At 39.4% G+C, this 22,758-nt stretch overlaps 1 protein-coding gene across 4 annotated transcripts in view; it reads right to left on the reverse strand.

Annotated features, from left to right (window-relative positions):
- Window positions 1–5,857: 5,857 nt before the first annotated feature.
- The window catches only part of SINHCAF (SIN3-HDAC complex associated factor), a 32,983-nt gene continuing 16,082 nt past the window's right edge, over window positions 5,858–22,758 (reverse strand). For all 4 annotated transcript variants that reach the window (XM_047742115.1, XM_047742117.1, XM_047742118.1 and 1 more), the window contains exons 3-6: window positions 22,386–22,485; window positions 19,689–19,815; window positions 11,872–12,022; window positions 5,858–7,945 (exon numbers count right to left, since the gene is read on the reverse strand). In XM_047742115.1, the coding sequence (XP_047598071.1) occupies window positions 7,786–7,945; window positions 11,872–12,022; window positions 19,689–19,815; window positions 22,386–22,485 (538 nt within the window). In that variant the 3' untranslated portion in view covers window positions 5,858–7,785. The remainder of the gene's footprint in view (window positions 7,946–11,871; window positions 12,023–19,688; window positions 19,816–22,385; window positions 22,486–22,758) is intronic.

The following is a 22,758-nucleotide window of genomic DNA, read 5'->3' on the forward strand; positions in this document are numbered from 1 at the left end:
AATTTCTCAAGTGTAAGGGACTATTTAGAACATGTAATAGGGTGTTGGACACAGATGCTCAATGAATACTTGAATGAAAGTTTAAAATGTCTCACAGTACTTACCACCCCACAGATTGTCATTTACAAAAGGAAAAAATGTCCTTTAAAATGGAAAGGCCTGGCCACCAGCATCTTAACCAACTGATCAATCCTAGCATTAACCAGTGGGGCAACTTGACATTGTGTGCATCTTGATGTGATACAATAAGAGATGAACCACATAGCTTGTTATATTCTTACCAAAAAGTATAGTCCGAATCTAAGAAAACCAGAAAAAATCCAGGATGTGGGACATTGTAAAACTGACTGGGACACTTCAAAAAACTTTACATCATGGGGGGGAAAAGGCAGGGAGGACCATTCCAGAATAAAATGTATGCAAAAACCTTGATTACATCCTGGATGAGGAGAAAGTTTTAAATATTTTTATTTGAGAGAGAGAGAAAACCTGGGGGGATAGTGGACAGAGGGAGGGGTGAGAGTAAATCTCAAGCAGATGCCCCACTGAGCGGAGCCCAACACAGGACTTGATCCCAGGATCCTAGGATCATGACTGAGTTGAAATCGAGTCAGACACTTAACCAACTGAGCCACTCAGGCGCCCACAGGAAAAGCTTTTAAAAAACATTTTGGGGGGTGTCTGGGTGGCTCAGTCGCTAAGCGTCTCCCTTCAGCTCAGGTCATGATCCCAGGATCCTGGATCAAGCACCGAATCCGGCTCCCTGCTCAGCGGGAAGCCTGTTCCTCCCTCTTCCGCTGTATTCTCCTCTCTCTCTCTCTGTTGCTGTCAAATAAATAAATAAAATCTTAAAAAAAAATAAAAATAAATAAGACATTTTGAGATAATTGGGCAAATTTTCCCATATTGTATTAGATGTTATTGAGTTATTAATTATCTCATGTGTGGTGGGATGCCTGAGTGGCTCAGTTGGTTAAGCAATTTGCCTTCGGCTCGGGTCATGATCCCTCTGTCCTGCGACAGAGGCCGGCAGAGAACCTACTTCTCCCCCTCTGCCTGCCTCTCCTCTCCCCCTCCTCGTAAGCATGCTCTCTCTCCAACAAATAAATAAAATCTTAAAAAATTGACTTTCAGGGGCGCCTGGGTGGTTCAGTGGGTTAAGCCGCTGCCTTTGGCTCAGGTCATGATCTCGGGGTCCTGGGATCGAGTCCCGTGTCGGGCTCTCTGCTCAGCGGGAAGCCTGCTTCCCTTCCTCTCTCTCTGCCTGCCTCTCTGCCTACTTGTGATCTCTCTCTGTCAAATAAATAAATAAAATCTTAAAAAAAAAATTGACTTTCAAATGATTCACCAAAAAAAAATTAGACAAAGTACATGTGGTAAAACGTTAACAGTTGGTAGATCTAGGGAAATGTTAACAGTTGGTAGATCTAGGGAAAAGTTACACCATTGTACTTTCCTTCCACTTTTAAATGTATTTTAAATTCTTAAAATTCATCAAGATCATTAGCATAGGAACACCTGGGTGGCTCAGTGGGTTGGGCCTCTGCCTTGGACTCAGGTCATGATTTCCAGGTGCTAGGATCCAGCCCTGCATCAGGCATCGGCCTCCCTGTTCAGCAGGGAGTCTGCTTCTCCCTCACCTTCCATCCCTCCCCCTTCCCCACTTAGGGTCTAAAATAAATTTTTTTCTTTTTAGATTTTATTTATTTGACAGAGAGAAAGATCACAAGTAGGCAGAGAGGCAGGCAGAGAGAGAGGAAGAAGGAGGCTCCCCGCTGAGCAGAGAGCCCGATGCAGGGCTCGTTCCCAAGACCCTGAGATCATGACCCAAGCCGAAGGCAGAGGCCCAACCCACTGAGCAACCCAGGCGCCCCTAAAATATTTTTTAAAAACAGACCATTAGCATATATTCAACTCTCCTATGAACTTCTGAAAATACACAATTATAATATAAATATGTATTGTGCTATTTACACAATAGTAATCACTGTGCTAGACTCTGGAAGCGATAGTGGTGAGAAAAGACATAGTTCCAGCTTTCACAGAACCTACTCAGCATTTAATTATGAGCAATGTGGCGGTACGGTGGCTGAACTGGAAGGCTTCTCCATGTAGTACCTGAGCGGAAACCTGAAGCGAGAGTAGGTGATGCCTAGCTGGAAGGTGGTGGGGAAATGGGTCAGGGGGACCAAACAGTATGTGTTAAGGCACTAATGATGGAGTTGGTCAACCTGGAGAGTGAAGGAATGTATATTCCTGCTGTTTCCCACAATCTCCCACCCTTTCTACAGTGGGCCTCCTGGTTCCATTAACCACTTCCTCCCTTCAAACTTTCAGACCTAAAGGTGGTAAAAGCACCCCAAGATTACTAGTCCTAGTGTTACCAGGCCTGAGAACTGCATTCTACTCAGGTTTCCCTACACCCTGTGCACCGCCTTAAGTCCCTTTATTAAGTTTTCCTCAAATTATACATTTTCAGTAAGTCATCTACTTCCTGCCAGCACCCTGAGTGATAAAAAGCTCTGGAGATAGACTTGAGAGATGCCAACATATTTTTAGATAGTATCTGGGATGGTGGGAAGTGGAGATGGCCCAGAAAGAGGGCCGAAGATGACCCTGGGACCAGCGGGCATCTGAGGTAGGAAAACCTAGAAGTTGCTGTGTTATCAGCCAAGAATATTTGAAGATACTATCCATTGTATCAAGTGCAACTGAGGGGCTGAATGAAAAAACTGAGGGCTTTGGAATGCCCCATGAGAAAGCTACCAGTGGTCCCTGGATGGGCACAGAATCAACACCGGGGTGGATCGTAAAGGTGGTTGGAGGCAAAGAACACACTTGTTACCTTAAAAAGGTTATGTGTGGGGAAGACATAATTGTTCAGGTTCCTATTTTAATCCTACTGATCAATGACTTGCTGAATCATCTTGAGGATTTTGAGTCTTAATTTTTGATATTTAAAACAACTGCTCTTTCTTGTAACTATAAAAAAGCAAAAACAAAAACCCCAGGCAATGTTAAAGCTAATGTAAGCTGAGCATAGACAACTGAAGTTCTAAAATGGAGCAAATTATTCCCCCACCCCTTTCAAGCACTGAAACAAAGGACAGGCTTTGCCAAAATCTTTCCAGTTCTCTAAACTACAAGATTAAGCTCTTTTACACTGAAGCCTGCAACTAAGTATGTCCAAGACTCCCTAACTCAACATACAATAAAAAGCAGCTTCTAACTAGGGTGCAAGATATCTGAAACCTAAAGCATTCTCATGATCACAATGAGTAACCAAACTCTACAGTTCGAGAAATTGTTAGAACCTTCAGATCCCTTTCCTTGAGAATATAAGCCTGTGAAATTATCTTTGATCCTATTTGGCATTTTCGTCCCTTCTCAGTTCTCTGAACATCACACAGAAATGATTGCCAGAGTACCCCAATGCTATATCTGGAGCAGTAGGAAACTGTTATAGGAACGCTGAATGAAGAGGATCCCCGGACATCTTCCATCCTTCACTGCAAAGCAAGCCATGGGCTCTGGCTACCTTCATTTATTTTTAGAATATCCTGTTGTTTCACTACACAGAAAGACAGTATATTAATAGGTACACCACAATTGAGAAACAAAACTTGATCAACTGATTTAGACTGCATCAGCCAACCTCTCAGCAAGGGTAACACTTGCCTCTCATTTTCAGCCTTCAAAACAGAACAAGGTAACCACCTCCAAAGACCGGTTAAGACAATACCACTGCTATAGTAGGGATGGGGCCAATTCAGTGAGGAAAGGCTTTGGAATCAGCAAAGTTGGTTTCATTTAAGTTACAAAAGACCTCCTGGCACCTCCACTCACCTGAGAACAGGTTTTTGTTGTTTTGTTGTTTTGTTTTTTTTAACTTTGCAAAGTTGTTTAAACAATGTTTAAAAGTGCCTGACCCACAGTAGAGGAACTTTTTAAACTTGCTACAGAAAGCACTTGTAATGTAGGGCTAAGAGGTCTAATTTCGAGTGATTCAGTCAGAAAAGAAAATGAGGTGCCGTGGCAAACACTTCTAAGATGTCCCACATGAGCCCCACACCCCACCTCGTGGTATTCATTGTGTCATCTTCATCTGAATGTTGGCAGGACCCGAGGAGACTTAGACTAACAAACTGGCTCTGGAGACCTGTGGGCTTGATGCAGCAAACAGCCACATCAGAAGAACTGGGTGGCAAGGAACCTAGAAGCCCTGCAGCCAGTTAATGAATCTGGGTTCTCCATCCTGAAGTCACAGGAAATGATTTCTGCCAACAACCCGAGTTTAACTTCAGGTTAACTTGGTAACGTCACAGTACCAGATCAGGTGTTGGCAAATCACCTGGACCACTCTAAACCAAATTTAAACCTTAACTGTATGGGGTGCCTAGATGGCTCTGATGGTCAGGCATCTGCCTTCCACTGGGGTTGTGATCTCAGGGTTCTGGAATCAAGCCCCACAGTCAAGCTCCCAGCTCAGCAGGGAGTCAGTTTCTCCCTCCCTGTTCTACGATTCTCTCTCTCTCTCTCTCCCCCTCTCAAATGAGCAAATAAAATCTTAAAACAAAACAAAAAAACCCTTAACTGTAGCTTAGAAAGTTTGGCCCACAGGATTTATCTTTCCCAACTAATCACCTGTTCTTAAAACTTTGATATGGGGGCACCTGGATGGCTCAGTGGGTTAAGCCTCTGCCTTCTGCTCGGGTCATGATCTCAGGGTCCTGGGATCAAGCCCCACATTGGGCTCTCTGCTCAGCGGGGAGCCTGCTTCCACCTCTCTCTCTGCCTACCTCTCTGCCTAGCTGTGGTCTCTGTCTCTATCAAATAAATAAAATCTTTAAAAAAAAAAAAAAAAACTTTGATATGGCAGCACCTGAGTGGCTCAAGTCAGTTGAGTGCCTGCCTTCGGCTTCATGACCTCAGGATCCTGGGATTGGGTCCCATGGAGAGCCTCCGCATAGGGTTCCTGCTCAGCAGGAGTCTGCTTCTCCCTCTCCCGCCGCAACCCCCTATACCCCTGCTCTCTCAAGGAAATAAAATCTATTTTTTAAAAGATTTTATTTATTTATTTATTTGACATAGAGATCACAAGAGTGGCAGGCAGAGAGAGAGAGGAGGAAGCAGGCTCCCTGCTGAGCAGAAACAAGATGCAGGGCTCGATCCCAGGACCCTGGGATCATGACCTGAGCTGAAGGCAGAGGCTTAACCCACTGAGCCACCCAGGCGCCCCTCAAATAAATAAAATCTTTAAAAAAAAATAAAGTTGATACGGATCACACCCTTAGATTCCTCATAATTCTGTAAATTATTTTACAGAAGTTTGGAGGCTCACAAAGGCCAAGTGACTCAAATGGCTAATAAAGAGGCAGAGCCAGAAATTAGAGACCATTATCTGACTCCAATGCCATAATCCACCTTTCCCTATAATGAGTTTTTATAATTTCTTTAAAGTCTCAATGAGGATTCCCACTATGCCAACAGACAGTAACAGTAAAACCACATCATAGACATTAAAACACTGGAGACATTTAAAAAAAAATAGTAAGACAAAATAAAAATAAAATACAAAACAAAAGCACAGAAAAGAAATAAGGGGAAAAAAAGGAATAAACCAACCACTGGAGAGATTTTGTTCTTCATTATTAAAATCATCTTACCTACTAAAGTTAATTATTGATCGTGTCAGTTACAATGTCTTTTATTTTAAAGTATCTCTCAGTAAAGAGGAGTTTTTTTCTTCATGGCTTATTATAAAACTTACGGAGTTAAACTGAGTATCTGGGAAGGCCAAAAACATTAGTTTTTCTTAACTAAGAACACCTTTTAAACAAAGCCACGAAACAGCTTCTTTTATTTTCTAGTAAGACTAGATTTATTCAATACCCTAAGTAAAAGTTTTGATTATAAGTATCCAACAGTATAAAAAGTACAAAACAGATTTGTAGATTTCTAATATATTAATACAAAGTGCATGACTACATACAGTACATCCTACAGGCAAAGAGGTGGAAGGGGAAAAAGAAGACTGTGGTTGAGGTCTAGTAATAAATAAATAAATACAGAAGTAGAGATGATCCATATTATAGTATATTCTACCACCAACACTGTAGCCAAAATGTACAAAAAAAAAAAAAAAAACCATTTCAAAATAACAGGAGGAAGATGATAATGGCTGGGACTCTTGTAATACACCTCAAAGGCTGTGGGAGAGCCAACCCAACTCACTGTGTAGTCTGTGCATATGGTGGCTTGTAGTTTTTGCCATAAGGAAGAAATATAAAATTTTAGGTTTAGATTAAGAACTATAAAACTATAGGGTGCCCATAAAAAGTGGCTCACTCCTTACTGTTATTTATACTATCCAATTTTTAAAATCCAGTTTTAAAAATAAGCACTGAGTTATGTTACTATAAGGCAGGCAAATGATCCTCCCTTATTATGAAAAGTATGAACTGGTGGTATGTTCTTCCTGAACGTTTAGAAAAGAGGCAATGAGAGTACTTTGGTTTGGGTTCAAATAAAAGGCTTTCAAAAGAAGACTTTAGAACTGAAGAGCTCCATGTTCAGGATTTATCATCGAGTATCTCAAGGTTCACAATGCCTGACTACAAGAAGCCAAACCTAAACCAACCCACTCAGCATTAACACACACCTCTTTTCTTTTAGTAGAATTTTACTTTAATATAGAGTGAAAAGAAACCCAAAACCCTAATAGGTTAAAACAAGTCAAACAACCACTCTACACAGATAAAACCTTCACAAAGGTCAACTGAAGTAATCCAGAGCTAAAACTGAATTGTGCAGATTTTCAATGAAGTCACCAGTCATGTAACACAAACAAAAGTCAATTATTTACACACTAGGCAAGCCCTCTAAGAAATGTGCCCCAAGAAGCATTAACCTTTGTTTATTTGTGTGTGCCATCCTGAAGACTTGCACATTTTTTCAGATAATTTAACCTTTTTAATAGAATGTGATCTCTACCATGTGGTAATGCTTTGGTACTATTCCTTTAGGATTGCTCATCCTAAAACTTGACATTTCCCCAGAGGAGCTTTGATTCTGTTTTAGAAGTTTCAGTATAGATTAAAATCTTTATCAAATATCAATATGGAGGGAGGTGACAGAGGATGCAACATATACAGTTAAGTTACCTCTCTGTATATTTAGAAATTACTCCTTCAAGGTATTTGCACCAGAGAGCTCAGTCTGTCCTGCTTCATATTCAGTAGTACAGGTTTGAATCATCAGAACCTTGGCAAGACCTTATTATTGCAAAATTATTAACAACTACCTCTAGGGGCAAGTCCATGTTACTGAGTTATGACAAATTTATTATCATGAAGGAAACAAGTATAGCCAGCCATCTTAAAAAATGCCCCAACCACTGCTTCTCAATATAGAAAGACTAAAACTACATACGTTTATCATACAACAAATCCCATCTCTGTCCCCTGAAATTCCCCTAGTTTCATTCATTAGAAGGGGATTAAGGAAAAAAAAAAAGACTTAAAGAGCACTTTACAGCAGCATTCAGCTTTCCTATGAGATACTCAGCATCTTAAATATTATGTACACTTTTTTTTTTCTTTTAGTAAGCTAGACACTGGCTTCAGAGTTTGTGGAACTGGAGAAGTAACAACCCATTCAAAACTACTCTAGAAATTGTCTTTTGGCAGAATAGCAGGTATCCGAGTTAAAAATAGGAGGGTTTTGTTGCTTTGTTTTCTTTGCAAAATTTAAATCATTTTTGTTCCCCTTCTACCTAAACCTCAGTCACCACTCCTGAGTGGAGATGGGCAGAGGCTCTGGCCCCTGCTCCTCCGGCTTCTCAGCAGCTGTTTTCTTATTGCTGCAGCAAGGCTTGAATAGGTGCGTGTCAATGAGGACTTCCCCAAAACGGCCTTTATAGATAATCCCACAACATATTTTCTGTCTAAAAGAGAAAAATGGGAGAGAAATAGATTAATAAGGTAGAAAACTATTAGTACAAGAAAACAAAGGGGAAAAAAATCTACATCCTTATAACTAAGTACAGGATGAGAGCAAACTTTCCAACTGAAAGGCTCCTAGAGAGACCCCCCAATTAGCTAAGTTATGTGAATTACCCAGGCCCCTTAAATGTCACACTGGAAGCTTATCAAATATTAAGGGGGTCAGGAGTCATTCTTAGAGACAGCAGTCAGGTTCAGAAGCTGCTCCTAACATTACGAACCGTTTCCTCTAAAAATCACTGACTCTTGGAGGGGAAAAAAAACAAACAGCCATCATAAACAGGCGGAAACAACTGGTAAATATAATCAAATATACATAAAGCATAAAAAATGACAGTACAACAAAACATCCATGGATCACATAATCTATGGAAAAAAATAATGACGTACCCCTGTATGCCCCTCTCCAATCCCACCCTACCCCATCTCATTCTCTCCGCCTTCATTTTAAGCTTATCACTGCCTTTTTCCTTTACACTTCATAGTTTTACCACATCAGCATCTCAACATATATTGCTTGGTTATCTCCTATTTAAAAGAAACACATATATGGAATCGTTCTATGCCGCAATTTTTTTTGCTCAACATTGAGGTTCATACCTATTGTTAGAGCTTTTATTGTATTTTATGTATAGTATTCTACCAGGTAAACATACCACAATTTATTTATCCACTCTGCTTTTCTGTAACTTCCCCTACTACAAACATGTTACAGGCATCAATGCGTACCTAAATGTTTTCTATATTATGTTGCTGGGATACAGAAAAGGAAACATGTTCATGTTAACCTGTAAATGACAATTATCTATCAATGTGATTCCCTTGTATTCCTATTTACTTAGGGTTTTATTCTAAACTTTGAAGAAACATTCAAATTTATCAAGCATCTTCAAAGTACTGCTAAGATGATAGGCATTTTCCCCCTCCTTTATAAACTGTCAATGCGACAAATTTCTATCAGTTGATTTTTAATGTTTAAACCAATTATACCCCTAGAATAAATCTACTCTGGTCATGATATACTCTTTTGGTTTTGAAGTTATGTTAGCCTCATAGAATGCTTGGAGCCTACGCTCTCTTTTATTTATAATCTGAAAAAGCCAATGCAAGATCAGAATTATTTGTTTCTAGAATGTCTGGCAGAACTTGCCTAAATGTACCTGAGGTTTATGGAGGGAAGACTGACCGATGATTCAACTTATTGTAAGACTATACAGGTTTTCTATTTTTTTCTTGAGACAATTTAGGTAAACTTTTTCTATTAATGTATCCACTTCACCTATATGTTCAATTTACTGGCATACAGATGTTTGTAATGTCCTACTGACTTTTAATGTTTTGGGGTTTTTTTAGATTTTATTTATTTGTCAGAGTGAGAAACAGAGAGAGAACACAAGCAGGGGGAACAGCAGGCAGAGAGAAGCAGGCTCCCTGCTGAGCAAGGAGCCCAATGTGGGACTTGATCCCAAAACCCTGGGACCTGAGCTGAAGGCAGATGCTTAACAGACTGAACTACCCAAGAGTCCCTAAAATTTGTTTTATTTATAGCTAATCTCCCTTTTGTTATCCAAGATGCTTATGTGTATTATCTCTCTTTTCTTTATCTGCTTCATCTCTAATAGTTTTTTTTGGTCAGGTCTTTTTCAAGATCCAACTCTTATCCTTACTGATCCTACTCCCTTTGTTACTACTCATATTTCCAAGACCTCCTTGCTTTTATTTTTCTTTGTAGTGGGCTTCATTAATCTTTAAACTGGATACATATCACTTCATTTATTTTTAGTCTTTCTTTTCTAAGAATTAAAGACATTAACTTGGGGCGCCTGAGTGGCTCAGTCAGCTAAGTGTCTTCAGCTCAGGTCATGATCCTAGGGTCCTGGGATCCAGCCCCATATCAGGGTCCCTGCTCAGTAGGAAGCCTGCTTCTCCCCCTCCTGCTCTCCCTGCTTGTGCACGTGCTCTGTGCTCTCTTACACAAGGTCTCTGTCAAATAATAAATAAAATCTTAAATAAATAAATAAAGGCATTAACTTTCCCTCCACCTTTTTTTTTTTTTTTTAAAGATTTTATTTATTTATTTGACAGACAGAGATCACAAGTAGGCAGAGAGGCAGGCAGAGAGAGAGGAAGGGAAGCAGGCTTCCCGCTGAGCAGCGAGCCCGATGCGGGACTCGATCCCAGGACCCTGGGATCATGACCTGAGCCGAAGGCAGCGGCTTAACCCACTGAGCCACCCAGGCGCCCCCTCCCTCCACTTCTTTTAAACTTCATACCATATGTTCTGATTCATGCTATTTTTCAGTTACTCTTTATTTATAAAGATTTTCTCATTTATATTATACTTTCTCCTCTGGACTCATGGTTTCTTAATTTACAAATATATAGAGGTTTCCTACTTTCATCTTGTTTTGTTAGGTATATTTCAGTAATTTTTAAGCTTTTTGCCCTCCCCTTTTTGACTCTGGAGGTTTTCACTCTACCTATTCTTTTAGTGGTGACATAGTTCATCTAGTCACAAAGTTATTCAATGTATTTATTCTTAACATTGCAAAGGATGCTAGGATACCTTAACTCCTATCACTTTTATTGTCTAGACTTAAATGATACTGTTGTCTTGTAATTCTTTCTCTGTTTTTACTCCAACTACTCTTATTTCAAGCAGTCAGTGTTTGTTTAAATTTACCTAAATGTTTGCTACTTTCTTTACCCTCAGAATTTTAATCTTGGATCTTTTTCTACCTGTAGAACTCTCATGTTTAGGGTCAACTTGGCAGCAAATTCTCAAATTTTTTTCCCAGTCAAAAAGTCTTGGAGCACCTGGGTAACTCAGTGGGTTGAACCTCTGCCTTCAGCTCAGGTCATGATCTCAGGGTCCTGGCCCACATCAGGCTCTCTGCTAGGCGGGGAGCCTGCTTCCCACCCCCGCCTGCCTGCCTCTCTACCTACCTGTAATCTCTGTCAAATAAATAAATAAAATCTTAAAAAAAAAAGTCTTATGCTCTTATTCATAAAAGATAATTTTTTTAAAAGTTCATTTATTTTAAGTAATCTCTATACCCAACGTGGGGCTCAAACTCACAAGCTCAAGATCAAGAGTCGCATGCTCTTCCAACTGAGCCATCCAGGTGCCCCACACAAAGGAAACTTTTGCTACATATAATTCTAGGTTGAGAGTTACTAACCCTTGGTCCATTACAGATATCAATCTATTGTTTTTTTACTTCCTTTGTTCATGCTGAGAACTCTGCTTTGTATGTTTGCTGTTCCTTTGAAAATAATGTCTTTTTTCCCTCACTGCTTAAAGATCTGTTTTTTATGTTCCACAGTTTCACTGTAATAAGCCATCTATGGGTGAATTTTCTCTATCATGAGATAAATGCTTATTATCTCACTTTCATTAGTATTCCCAAATCTGTGAAAAAGAAAAATCCTTAAATCACTTTCTCTTTGACTATTCTTTCCTGGTCTATTCTCTCTTCCTTGACTTTGGGGGTCCCACATTCACTTAGCAGTTTGGTCTCTGATTATTCCTATTAATTTACTTATGAATGCTATTTTTAAAGACTTAAAAAAATATGTATTTCTAGCTTTTACTTTTTTCAGTGAGAGAACTAGTCAGAGAACAGTCACACTAGTCTATTCCATTATAGGAAATTTAGGTTCCCTAATGTGATTTTTATTTTACATCCATTTTAATAGGAAAGCACACAAAATCCCAACTCTCAGCTCAATTCTTGCTTAATCCACCTCCAAACAGGTGTGCTACCAGCTGTTTGCCAAATGCCATTTAATTGCTAAGGAAGTGGGAAACCATCGCCTGTAATTAAGAAGGTATGCTGGTTATAGAGATATTTTCTGTTGCTTTTACCTTTTCCAGTATGTGAGATCTAAAAAGGAAAAAACTGGCGTTCTGTTAGAGCCAGAGGCCATCTCTGTATCTGAGCCATCATCTGACTGGTTACTATAGCAAGGAGACTGAGCTGGGGAGGCACTTGAGGTGGTACTGTGAGCATCAGAATCTGTAATAAAGACAAAAAAAAATGTATAATTTCATTATATGCAACTAAGGCTCAGCATAAAAACTGTGAATGAATTAGTAAAAAGAAAAAAAGAATTTATTTTCTATTTACTACTGGTATTTGAAGACATTTGTACGAAAGTGTTTTTGAAAGAAAATGAGGACTATAAGCCTCCAGGAAGGTAAGAATAGACACCTTGCCCCATTCTTCCTACTAATAAAGTACAACTAAAAACCCTGGATATTACGTACAAAACAAACCTAAAGACTCTGAAAGCTGACAACAGTTAGAGAGCTTGACCCAAGGAAAGACGCGGTGGTGAGTTCCCTAGTTTTCATGGGTTTTCTTTTTGCCTCATAAATCCCAGTCTTGAAGACAGAAAAGCCAGCAACCCAGAAATGCCAATAGGTATAGACCACCCCCCTCAAAAAAAAGTGCCAACAAAACCCTGATCTTTAAACAAAAGGCCAGGAGGAAGTGGCAGCCTAATAAAGACAGGAAACTTTTATTAGACAATAATCACTCTATTCAAGCACCACAGAAAAAAGGGGCCCAATTGCACCCACCCCAGCACAGGCCAAGTAGGGAGCCTAAGATTTCTATCTTCATTAAGATTGGTATGAAACCTACAATTGGTATGAAACCTACAACGCCACCACACTGTCAAAGGGAAGCATGTTGAAGAATCAGGACTTTCACCATGGCCCACCAGGAATGAATACCCCTACCATGCGAGAACTTTAACTTCCACCCCCAAACCACTGCAATGAGGAGCTCCTTCCACCTCAGGTGTCAGTGGAGCTGGGTGGGGGGGGACTGACTTTTAACACCACTAGGCAGTAACTTTTAACAGTTCTGCTATAGGGGTGTCCAAAAAAGCCAGTAAAATCAAAGGTTTAAATAAGAAGATCCATAACATAATTTTTAAATGTCCGGGTATCAATTTATTTTTATTTAAATTCAATTAACACATACTGTATTATTAGTTTCAGAGGTAGAATTCAGTGATTTATCAGGTGCATATAACACCCAGTGCTCATTAAAGTGCCCTCCTTATTAATGCCCCATCATCCAGTTACCCATCCTCCCACCCACCTCCCCACCTTCCCCCCCAAGTTTGTTCCCTACAGTTAAGAGTCTATTAATGGTTTGCCTCACTATTTTCATCTGATTTTTTCTTTCCTTTCTCTATGTTTTCTGTTTTGTTTCTTAAATTCCACAGGTTTCAATTTAAAAAAATGTCTCAGGGGTGCCTGGGCAGCTCTGCCGGTTAAGTGCCCAACTCATGATTTCCGCTCAGGTCTTGATCTCAGGGCCATGGGTTTGGATCCCATTTGGGGCTCCATCCCAGGCATGGAAACTACTTTTTTAAAAAAAGAAAGAAAGGGAAAAAAAGAGGGGCATCAGGTGGCTCAATCAGTTAAGCGTCTCTTGATTCCAGCTCAGGTTATGATTTCAGGGTCCTGGGATCAAGCCCCATGTCAGGCTCTGTGCTCAGCAGGCAGTCTACTTGAGGACTTCTCTCTCTTTCTCTCTGCCCTTTCCCCTGCTTGTGTGCACTCTCTCTCTCTCTCTCAAATAAAGAAATCTTAAAAAAAAAAAAAAAATCCCTCATAGGGGCACCTATGGTAGAACTTAGTTAACAGAGCACTCTACTCTTGATCCTGGGGTCATGACTTCCAAGTTCCATACCCAGGGCACAATTTACTTTAAAAAATAAAAAAAATAATTAAGAAAGAAAGAATGAATGAATGAAATAATTTAATAATTTAAAACCCCCCATATCCAGAACCAAGAATTTAATAATTTAAAACCCCCCATATCCAGAACCAAGATCTCAAACTTAAAGAAAAGGTAAGCAGATACTAGCACCAAGATGACAGAGATGTTAGAATTAACTGACCAAGATTTTAACAATTATTGACAAAAATGCTTCAGTAAGCCATCATGAACATGACTGAAACAAATGAAAAAAGAGTCTCTGTGAATAGATCTCAGTTTATAAATTTTTTTTTTTTTTTGACAGACAGATCACAAGTAGGCAGAGAGGCAGGCAGAGAGAGACAGGAGGAGGAGGCAGGCTCCCTGCTGAGCAGAGATCCCGATGCGGGAATCGATCCCAGGACCCTGAGATCATGACCCAAGCCGAAGGCAGAGGCTTTAACCACTGAGCCACCCAGGCGCCCAGATCTCAGTTTAAAAAATAAACAAAAGCTACAAAGAAGAACAAAGTGGAACTGAAATTTGAACTGGGCGGCGAGGGGGGGGCGGAGACAACAAATGAAATAAAAAGCTCAGTGGATGTGCTTAACAGCAGAATGGAGGGGAGAGAGGAAACAATCAATGAACTGGAAAAAAGAACAACAGAAATTACCCAACCTGAACAACACAGACAAAACTGAATAGAGACTTAGAGACCTCTGGGACTATAACCAAAAATCTGCATTTGTGTCACTGCAGTCCTGGAAAGAGAGAGAGGGCGGAGGTGAAAATGTACTCAAAGATATATAAAGGCTAAGAATTTGCCAAATTTGGCAAGAGACATAAACCGATATATTCAAGAAGCTGAAAAAAACTCCAAACAGGATGTACTCAAAGCAATCAATACTAAGAATTTAATTTCTTAAAGCTTAAGACAGAGGAAAAAAATCTTAAAAGCAACCAAAAAAAAAAATACCTTACCTATAAAGGAAAAACAACAGATCTTAATTTCAAAAGGCAATTCATTAGATATAAGCTAAACATGATTTATTATTTTTGCCCTTAAAAGACAAGTCGAATTTACAAGCCAGAAAGTAAATCTTTTGGTTGATGGTCACCATGCTCTAAGGCTTTCATATTGCTATTCTCCAGTGACAACAATTTCTCAAATAAGGGCTGAGCTTACCACATTCCCCACTCCTCATAAAGGTGGATAGAGCACTCGCCCAATTCAAAGAACCAAATAAATCTTTTTTAAAAAATTTTTATTTTTTATTAACATATAATGTACATTAACATATAATGTACAGGTCTGTGAATCGCCAAGTTTATACACTTCATAGCACTCACCAAAGCACATACCCTCCCCAGGGTCCATAACCCCACCACCCTCTCCCTACACCCGGCAACCCTCAGTTTGTTTTGTGAGATTAAGAGTCTCTTATGGGGGCACCTGGGTGGCTCAGTGGATTAAAGCCTCTGCCTTCGGCTCAGGTCATAATCTCAGGGTCCTGGGATCAAGCCCCACATTGGGTTCTCTGCTCGGCAGGGAGCCTGCTTCCTCCTCTCTCTCTGCCTGCCTCTCTACCTGCTTGTGATCTTTGTCTTTCAAAAAATAAATAAATAGGGACGCCTGGGTGGCTCAGTTGGTTGGACGACTGCCTTCGGCTCAGGTCATGATCCCGGAGTCCCGGGATCGAGTCCCACATCGGGCTCCCAGCTCCATGGGGAGTCTGCTTCTCCCTCTGACCTTCTCCTAGCTCATGCTCTCTCACTGTCTCTCTCTCAAATAAATAAATAAAATCTTTAAAATAAATAAATAAATAAAATCTTTTAAAAAGAGACTCTTATGGTTTGTCTCCCTCCCAATCCCATCTTGTTTCATTTCAAATTAATCGTTTTTTTTTTTTAAAGATTTTATTTATTTATTTGACAGACAGAGATTACAAGTAGGCAGAGAGGCAGGCAGAGAGAGAGGAGGAAGCAGGCTCCCTGCTGAGCAGAGATCCCGATGTGGGGCTCAATCCCAGGACTCTGAGATCATGACCTGAGCCGAAGGCAGAGGCTTTAACCCACTGAGCCACCCAGGCGCCCCTCAAATTAATTGTTTTTAAAGATTTATTTATTTATTTGAGAGAATGAGAGCATGCAAGTGGGGGAAGGGGCATGGGGAGAGGGAGAAAGGGTCTCAAGCAGACTCCATGCTGAACGTGGAGCCCAACTGGAGCCTCCATCTCCTGACCCTGAGATCACAACCCAAGGAAAAACCAAGAGTCTGACACATATCCCACTGTGCCACCCAGGTGCCCTCCCCAATCAATATTTATTAAGGACATATCTATTACATATCAAACCCCATGTCATTTCCTACACAGCAAGAAACAGACTGAAAAAAAAAAGACCTATGACTAGAGCTTATGGTGCTTTGTATCAACAAAAGTTTATCTACAAAATCCTCAATAGCAGGCTTTAAGAAATAAGTCTCCTGGAATGTTTTTAAAAGGCTTCCCAAACAATTAGCAGCAGCAATCAGCTCTACGCTGGCCAAGAAAACTCACATCCTAGGAAGTGCTTAATATCTAACAAACATTTGAAGCTGCAGTTTATTAGACCATTTTCTACCCATAAAAATGGCAATTTCATATGGTTTAATCTAACACTTGGGATACTAGAATACAACTAACTATATAAAAATGCTGTAAGGAAGAAAATTCTCTTCTAGAATGCAGGGCTGGAAATTCTTCAAAAAAATTACAATTTTTAAAATCTTAAAAATTGTGGGATTTGAAAAGGCACAAAGGAGTAATTAGTTAGCATGGGGTAGGTAGGGATGATGAGCAAAGTAGTAGAAGCAGAACACACTATGCACAGAAAGAGAACTGATTCAGGCCAAATATTCTTTGCCTAAAATAGGACTTCCAAGAGGCTCACTATGGATTTTCAACTTTATTCCACAGCAACCAGAATTTACTGTAGATTTTAAGGATTAAAAAAAAATAACAATTATATAGGAATTTGTTTTGTTTTACAAAACCCTTTTTAACTTGATTATCCCCATTTCTCAGATTAGAACAATATAGTTCAATGTTAAGTACCACAAAGGTCACATATTTGTTAAGTTTCAAGAACAGTAACTCAAAAATCCAGATCTTCAAGCTCTAGGTCTAATGCCTTTCCAGTACACCACACAAAAGAAAGCCTATCTCAGAAATAAAAATAAAGGTCAGGCACATGCAAGATGCATGGAAGCAATATATAACCAGAGGCAGGAACACCATTTAGTGGGTGATGTATATAAATTGGAGTAACTCAAAACTGTGATGTTGCACACAGGTGCTAACAATTCACAATGCACATGGGAAAACCCCATTTCAGTCTAAGCCTACAAAGCCCACACACCTTTTTCAAAGGGACTTATTTTTAGTCTTCAATCCCTCCCTCCACAACAGAGCTTTATAATAAAAATCTAAAATTACACCGGACATATTCCCTTAGGTAAGGCAAAACTGAGTCAGGTATCACTTTCCCCATAATTAAAGGGAGGAGCTGAGAATATACATATGAATAATCAATTCCTTTAACCTTCAAGTGGTAGAAGAAAATTGCTATTTCCCAAATGTTTATTAAAACTTAGTAAGAATGGAGGGTAGAGTTAGTCTTTTGCTTTTCCCCAGGTGATAGATGATTAAGAAGGGAACATACATAAACAATCCAGTTACAAAATGGACAGAGGACCTTAATACACATTTTTCCCAAAAAAAGAGAAAAAGGACAAAAAATAACAAGTGTTCATAAGGATGTGAAGAAAAAGGGAACCCTTGTGTACTGCTGATGGGAATGCAAACTGGTACAACCACTGTAGAAAACAGTATGGAGGTTCCCTCAAAAATTTAAAAATAGAAATATGTGATCCAGTAATTCCACTACTGCATATTTACCATATGAAAATGAAAACACTAATTTGAAAAGATGCAGGCATCCATATGTTTACTGTAGCATTATATACAATGGCCAAGATACGGAAGCAACCCAAGTGTCCATCTATATAAATAAATGAATAAAGATGGGGGGTGGTGGGTGTGCATGTATGTGCGTGCACTCTCACATGCATTACACAACCCTAAAGAATGAGACTTTTTTTTTTAAGATTTTTATTTATTTATTTATTTGACAGACAGAGATCACAAGTAGGCAGAGAGGCAAGCAGAGAGAGGAGGAAGCAGGCTCCCCGCCGAGCAGAGAGCCCGATGCGGGGCTCGATCCCAGGACCCTGGGACCATGACCTGAGCCGAAGGCAGAGGCTTTAACCCACTGAGCCACCCAGGTGCCCCAAGAATGAGACTTTTAAAAGAAGGTCTGCAATGATGTAGATAGAGCTACAGAGTATTATGCTAACCAAAACAGGTCAGTCAGAGAAAGACAAATACCATATGATTTCACTTATATGTGGAACTTAAGAAATAAAAGAGATGAACATGGGGGTGGGAATGAGGCAAAGCAGAAAACAGACTCTTAACTATAGGGAACAAACTAGGCGTTACTTAAGGGTGGGGAGGAGAATGGGCTAAATGGGGATGGGTATTAAGGAGGGCAGGTATTGGAAGGAGCATTGTTCATTATCATATGTACATATGTATCATATGTAAGTAATAAATCACTAAATTCTACTCCTGAAACTAATATTACACTGTATGTTAACTGGAATTTAAGTCAAAACTTAGATGAAAAAATGTTTTAAATAAAAGAAAAGAACACATATAATTTAAATATACACATATCTGATAATACCTAAATATTTTACTACAAAGTATTAAAATATTTTAGTCGAAGATTAAATAAATCTATCATCAGAGTAACTATAGACTAGTAACACCTACTTAAAAAAAGCAGAGAGTCAGCAGAACTGCAAAGACTTCAAAGTTGTGAGTATTGATTATACTACCCTAGAGAAGAGCAGGGTGGTATTACTCAAAGAGCACAGGGCTTTGAAGTCAAGACAAACCAGAGGTTGAATTCATCTCTATCACCGTTACTAAGTGACCTGGGTCAAGGTTAAATCACCACTCTACTTCCTATTCTAATCTCTAAGACAAATCATTGAGATGGCTATGTATGTAAAATGCTTGGTACATACACCAAAACGTCCAAGAGATGACAGTTCTCCTTTCCTTACTCTACCTTATCGGTATATTTAACTATCTTTTACCATTATTCTAGAACAAGCTCTGGGGCACCTGGGTGGCTCAGTCAGTTAAGCATCTGTCTGTCTTCAGCTGAGGTCATAATCCCGGGGCCTTGAGAAAGAGTCCCACATCGAGATTCTTGCTCAGCAGGGACCCTGCTTCGCCCTCTCCTACTCTCCCTGCTTGTGTTCCCTCTCTTGCTGTCTCCCTCTCTCTTTTAAAAAAAAAAAAAAAAAAAAAAATATATATATATATATATATATATATGGGCCCATATTAGTTTGTCATTCCTTTCCCATTCCATCACACATAACACACACTGCCCCAGAAACCTCAAGTCCTGGGGCTAGCTTTATTTTACTGCAATCTGTGAATTATGATTTCTGAAGTTACCTTCCTAAAACCTGGGCCTTAGTGTCATACCGTCCACTAATTATTTACATACCTTTTCTGCACATCTCCAGAACTCAATTTCTTTATGCATATAAAACAAGCGAACAAGCTTGAGAAACCACCTTCTAGAAAGTTTCAGATGGTAATAATGAGATCTGAGTGGTCAGAGGGGTCTCCACACATTCTGAAGAAGTAGCTGGTCAAAGTACTTTGAGGACATCAAAATTAGAGTTCCACAAGTCCACAGAAATAGCTCTACAGTACACAACACCCTCAAACACGTTTTTAAAATAAATTTAACAAACCTATACATACCATATGCCACCCCCAGACAAAAATAAAAAACAAACAATGATTCCTAAGTACCTATATTTTAATATCAAACTTACTGTGACGTTTAAATTCCTTCTGTAGTTTACTGATCTGGTTGCTTTTTATCCTGTTTCCAGATAGAGTTTTCACTTTCTTTGGTTTCAATGTAGTCTTCAGACTGGGTCCTGCCCTTGCATCTACCACCTGGAAGAAAATACTGAATATTTAATACCATTTTAAAAAAATGATACCTCTTGTATTCCTTCAGTTCAGATAAATGCCTATTTGAAGGAGCCAAAATTGAGAACCAGCTTTCTAATCAGAGTATTTGAGAGTCCACATGTACTTTTAATCATCACACGGTATTAAAAAATACCACGTACAAAAAATTGAAATAGATTTATATACAGCAAGAATGACCCAAGAGGTTAAAGAAAATCAAGCCTAGTAACAACTAACATTCCTATGAGACAGTGTTTTATGGTTTACAAAAAGCTTTCATACACTTTTGATTTTACCCTCACTACATAGTAGTAACAGGACTATTTTTGTTACTCCAATTTAGGGTGAAGGAAAATGAGAGAAATTATCTTTTCCTTTATTTCACTAAGCTAGTAAATGGGAAAAAATGGGTAGAGAGGGTACAAGACTCAAATCAAGGTTTTCACACCTATGCTTTATCCTTTTTTCCATTACATGCTTTAATCCCTGAGGTCACTTACAGGATGGCAATGGTATATTCTCACACCATCTAGCATGGTCACTGGTTCAGCCCTGCGTGGTATCACTTCTCATGAAATGATTCACACTTACTATTTGCACATTTCTACCCTTAAAAAGATTGCCATCACCTTCAAAATCACAATTTGGATCATCTCTAAATAAAGCTAAAGAAAACGCACTTTTTTATAAATTTTAAGACTCACAAAAACCTAATAATGTAACATGGTCACCAAACGACAATGCAAGGTTAGTGTCAGGATAAAAGATAAAGAATAAACGCCTGCTTAAAAAAAGATTTTGTATAAATGCCATAAATGTTCTCAAAGCTAGCATACAGAAGAATTAGGGGCACCTGGGTGGCTCAGTGGGTTAAGCCTTTGCCTTCAGCTCAGATCGTGGTCTCAGGGTCCTGGAATCGAGCCCCGCATCAGGCTCTCTGCTCAGCGAGGAGCCTGCTTTTCCCCATCCCACTGCCTGCGCCTCTCTGCCTACTTGTGATCTCTCTCTCTCTGTGTCAAATAAATAAATAAAATATTTTTTAAAAAAGAAAGAATTAAATAAGACTTAACAGTGTCGTTCTGGTCACAGAAAACCAGTGACAATGAGCAAATACAACACACATTTACATACCAGTATGACCTCAACTAGATCTAAGTACAGAGAATAACAGCTTCCCCATAATTGATCACTATGTGTTAGACTTTATACATATAATCTCATTCGGTTCTCACAAGAGCTATAAGGATAGCTATTATCCTTGCACTTTATAAGTAAATGTTACTTGCCCAGAGTTCACAATTAGTAAGTGGTAATGGCAGGATTCAAATCCAGTTAATTCTAAACCCTACTGTGCTCATGATGGTACCACAGTGAGTTAGGATAAACGTTATCCTAAGAGTTTAAAAAACAACCCGTGTCTAATTAACTGGAGGAATGTATTAAACCTAAAATACGAGAATGTACACAGTGAATCTCCAGAATGAGGATACTGGATACAGCCTTAGAGAAATGTTACACCAAGCTATTCTGCTTCTAAAAATGCCAAAATGTTAAGTAATTATATCTGAGCAGTAACTGGTGTTTTTTCTTTAGTTTTTCCACTTACCATCTGAGGGACATACTATTTCCTAAATTAGGGGGAAAACTAATGTTACTTTAAAAGTATAACTGAGGTTCTGGAAGACGGGAATGAAGATGGCGGCCTCCCGGTCTCCGGCCCGGAGGAGCCGAGAGCCCGGGGCCCCACTCCTCAGTGCGCCCTCAGAGAACAGCGCCCAATGACTCCCGTCACCCTGGCCTCCGGCCGCGCTCTGAGCTAACCGAGCCTGCGACCCGTTCAAGAGAGAGAGAGAGAGCAAGCAAGGGGAGCAGCAGAGGCAGAGGGAGAAGCAGTCTCCCTGCTGAAAAGGGAGCCCGATGTGGGACTTGATGCCAGGACCCCAGCATCACAACCTGAGCCAAAGGCAGACGCCTGACCGACTGAGCCACCCAGGCATCCTGATATATCTATTACATTTAAGGACTCTAATAAGTTTCTTGAATTTTCTCATAAAGACATTTGTACCTAATCATATGATCATGTATGGACATATAGATATATGTGTGTGCATATATACATATATATGTAGGTATACATATACTGGAAGAATTAATATTAATGACTTCTGGGGAGTGGATTCAGAAGTGTATGGGGATGCTATTTCAGGACGATTGAATATGGCTGTCCATGCTGTACACTGAACAATTCTAGGGGACCATTCATTTAGATGTGAATCTGTACTTTATAAATTTAAACGAAGAGTAACAAAGATGGAGAAATTATGACACTGTAAGTGATATTTTCTTTCTTTCCAGGATTTTTCTGTATTTTGCCAATATGTTCAAAATGGGTGGGCATGGCTTTCATATTCAAATATTGCTAAAACTATTGAGCTGTGGACAATTTCAAATGCTGAAAGTATAAAGAAGAAAATAAAAATGAGCCACATTTGCTAACCAGAAAAAAAAAAAAAAAAAAAAGTATAACTGAGAAAGACAAAAGATGAACTAACATGATTCCAGTTTTTTTTTGATCCTGCTGGCAATTTCTTCCATCTTTTCACAAGCAGGACACAGGCATTACAGATGTCTCCTGAACGAGTCTCATGCAACCTGATAAGAAAACAACCAAACCTTTGTTAGTTTCATCATTTACATTAAAGAAGTCATGCAGGGGCACCTGGCTGGCTCAGTTGGTAGAGCACAGAACTTTTGCTCTCTAGGTTATAAGTTCGAGCCCACATTGGGTAGAGAGATTACTTAAAAAATAAAATGTTGGGGAGGGAGAGAAAAATTCATGCAATTACATTTCTTTTAGAAAAAAATACACCCAATTATACTTTATAGATGTAATTTCTAATTGTCCTGGGTGATCCCGTTCCATTG

The sequence above is a fragment of the Lutra lutra genome, chromosome 8 (assembly GCF_902655055.1).
Source record: "Lutra lutra chromosome 8, mLutLut1.2, whole genome shotgun sequence".
NCBI classification, from domain to species: Eukaryota; Metazoa; Chordata; class Mammalia; order Carnivora; family Mustelidae; genus Lutra; species Lutra lutra.